At 35.1% G+C, this 1,442-nt stretch overlaps 1 protein-coding gene across 1 annotated transcript in view; it reads left to right on the top strand.

The window, feature by feature from the left end:
• slc41a2b (solute carrier family 41 member 2b) overlaps positions 1 to 1,442 on the top strand; it is a gene marked incomplete at its 5' end in the record, with an annotated part of 36,716 nt that overhangs the window by 9,861 nt on the left and 25,413 nt on the right. Inside the window, 1 exon segment of the mRNA XM_014026530.1 lies at positions 809 to 880. Within this exon segment, the coding sequence (XP_013881984.1) occupies positions 809 to 880 (72 nt within the window).

Below are 1,442 nucleotides of genomic sequence, written 5' to 3'. Positions count from 1 at the left end.
GTAATATATTTACTGAGAAAAATGGTGACGTGTTCAATACTTATTTTACCCGCTGTAACTTTTAGTTAAAAGAAAATATAAATCAAATATATAAAGAAAATGATTATTTTGTTTATTATCTTGATTAAATAAAATGTCTGTTTTGAGGGAGGTCTTCTGAGACCAGGGTCCAAGACTGGTGGAAATGTTTATTCCCCCTCGGGGTGACCCCTAAACTTACATGTTTGGATGAACACATTTTCAAAGTAATTGTAAGAGGTGTAATGGTATTTACTAGGATTTATATTGGTACTATTGTCAAGTGGGCTGCCATGATTAGTCGACTAGTCAACGACTAATCTACTATTAAAATAGTCGACGACTAATTTAATAGTCGATTAGTGTTTTTTGTTTTTTTGTTTTTCTCTCCAAACTGCTTTGACACCTTACACTGCTGCATCTGCCTTTCTGTCCTTCATTTCAAGAACATGAAAGAGAAACCTGTGCAATGCAACATCTGTAAGGCAGAACTTGCCTTCCACAACAGTAATTTTTAGTTGGCATATAGCTAAAATCTGACGATGGATATATAATAGCAGCTGCATTCTGGTGTGATAAGCTCTATGTTTTATATTCAATTAACGTATGATTCGATTAGTTGACTAATCGAAAAAAATAATCGGTGATTAGTCGACTAAAAAAATAATCATTTGTGGCAGCCCTATTGTCAAGTACTCAAATGGAAGTACTTGTGTTCAATTAAAAAAAGGTGTGATATCAATCCATTCCTACCTAATTTTTTTACTTCCTGCCCTACCTTTTCATTTAGGTAAATGTTGGTAAGATGGACTCTCCCATAGAGAAGTGGAATCTAATCATTGGCAATTTGGCACTCAAGCAGGTAATCACACAGTCACCATAAGTCTTTGCATTGTTTCTATTGGTAATAAAAATTGTCAGTGCTGTTTTTCTTTCTCTTAGCTTGTTTGTTTTTTAAAAAGACATATGGTTCAGCTTAACCCCTAATTTACATTACTTGTATTCTGTCTCCGCTCCGCTGCAGTGCGCAGGTCGCAGCTGTGCGTTTCAAGTCCAGTTTACACTACCTCCGCTCTGCTCCGACAGACGTGCAGGAAGCAGATCGCGCAATAAATTCAGTGATAAGTGTGGAAGTCAGAGCAAAAAATAATTAATTCTGTGAAAGACGAACTCCAAACACAGCTGAAAACAATATTAAGGCTTTTGGTGTCTATGTTGAAACTGTCTCGCTGTCGTCTTTCTGAAACTTCTGATTTCAAAATAAAATCCACGTGTATCGTGTGTGTACACATATGCTTCATGCTACATGTTTCCATCTGCTTCCCAAACAGAACGATAAATTCTGACAGCATTTGTGTAGAAATATATCCATATATTTATTAATATATGGCTATATTAATAAATATATGGATATATTAATAAAT

This window comes from Austrofundulus limnaeus, unplaced genomic scaffold (assembly GCF_001266775.1).
Source record: "Austrofundulus limnaeus strain Quisiro unplaced genomic scaffold, Austrofundulus_limnaeus-1.0 Scaffold564, whole genome shotgun sequence".
Lineage (NCBI taxonomy): Eukaryota > Metazoa > Chordata > Actinopteri > Cyprinodontiformes > Rivulidae > Austrofundulus > Austrofundulus limnaeus.
The sequence above is the reverse complement of the archived record's forward strand: the minus strand, read 5'-3'. Positions and strand labels throughout refer to the sequence as shown.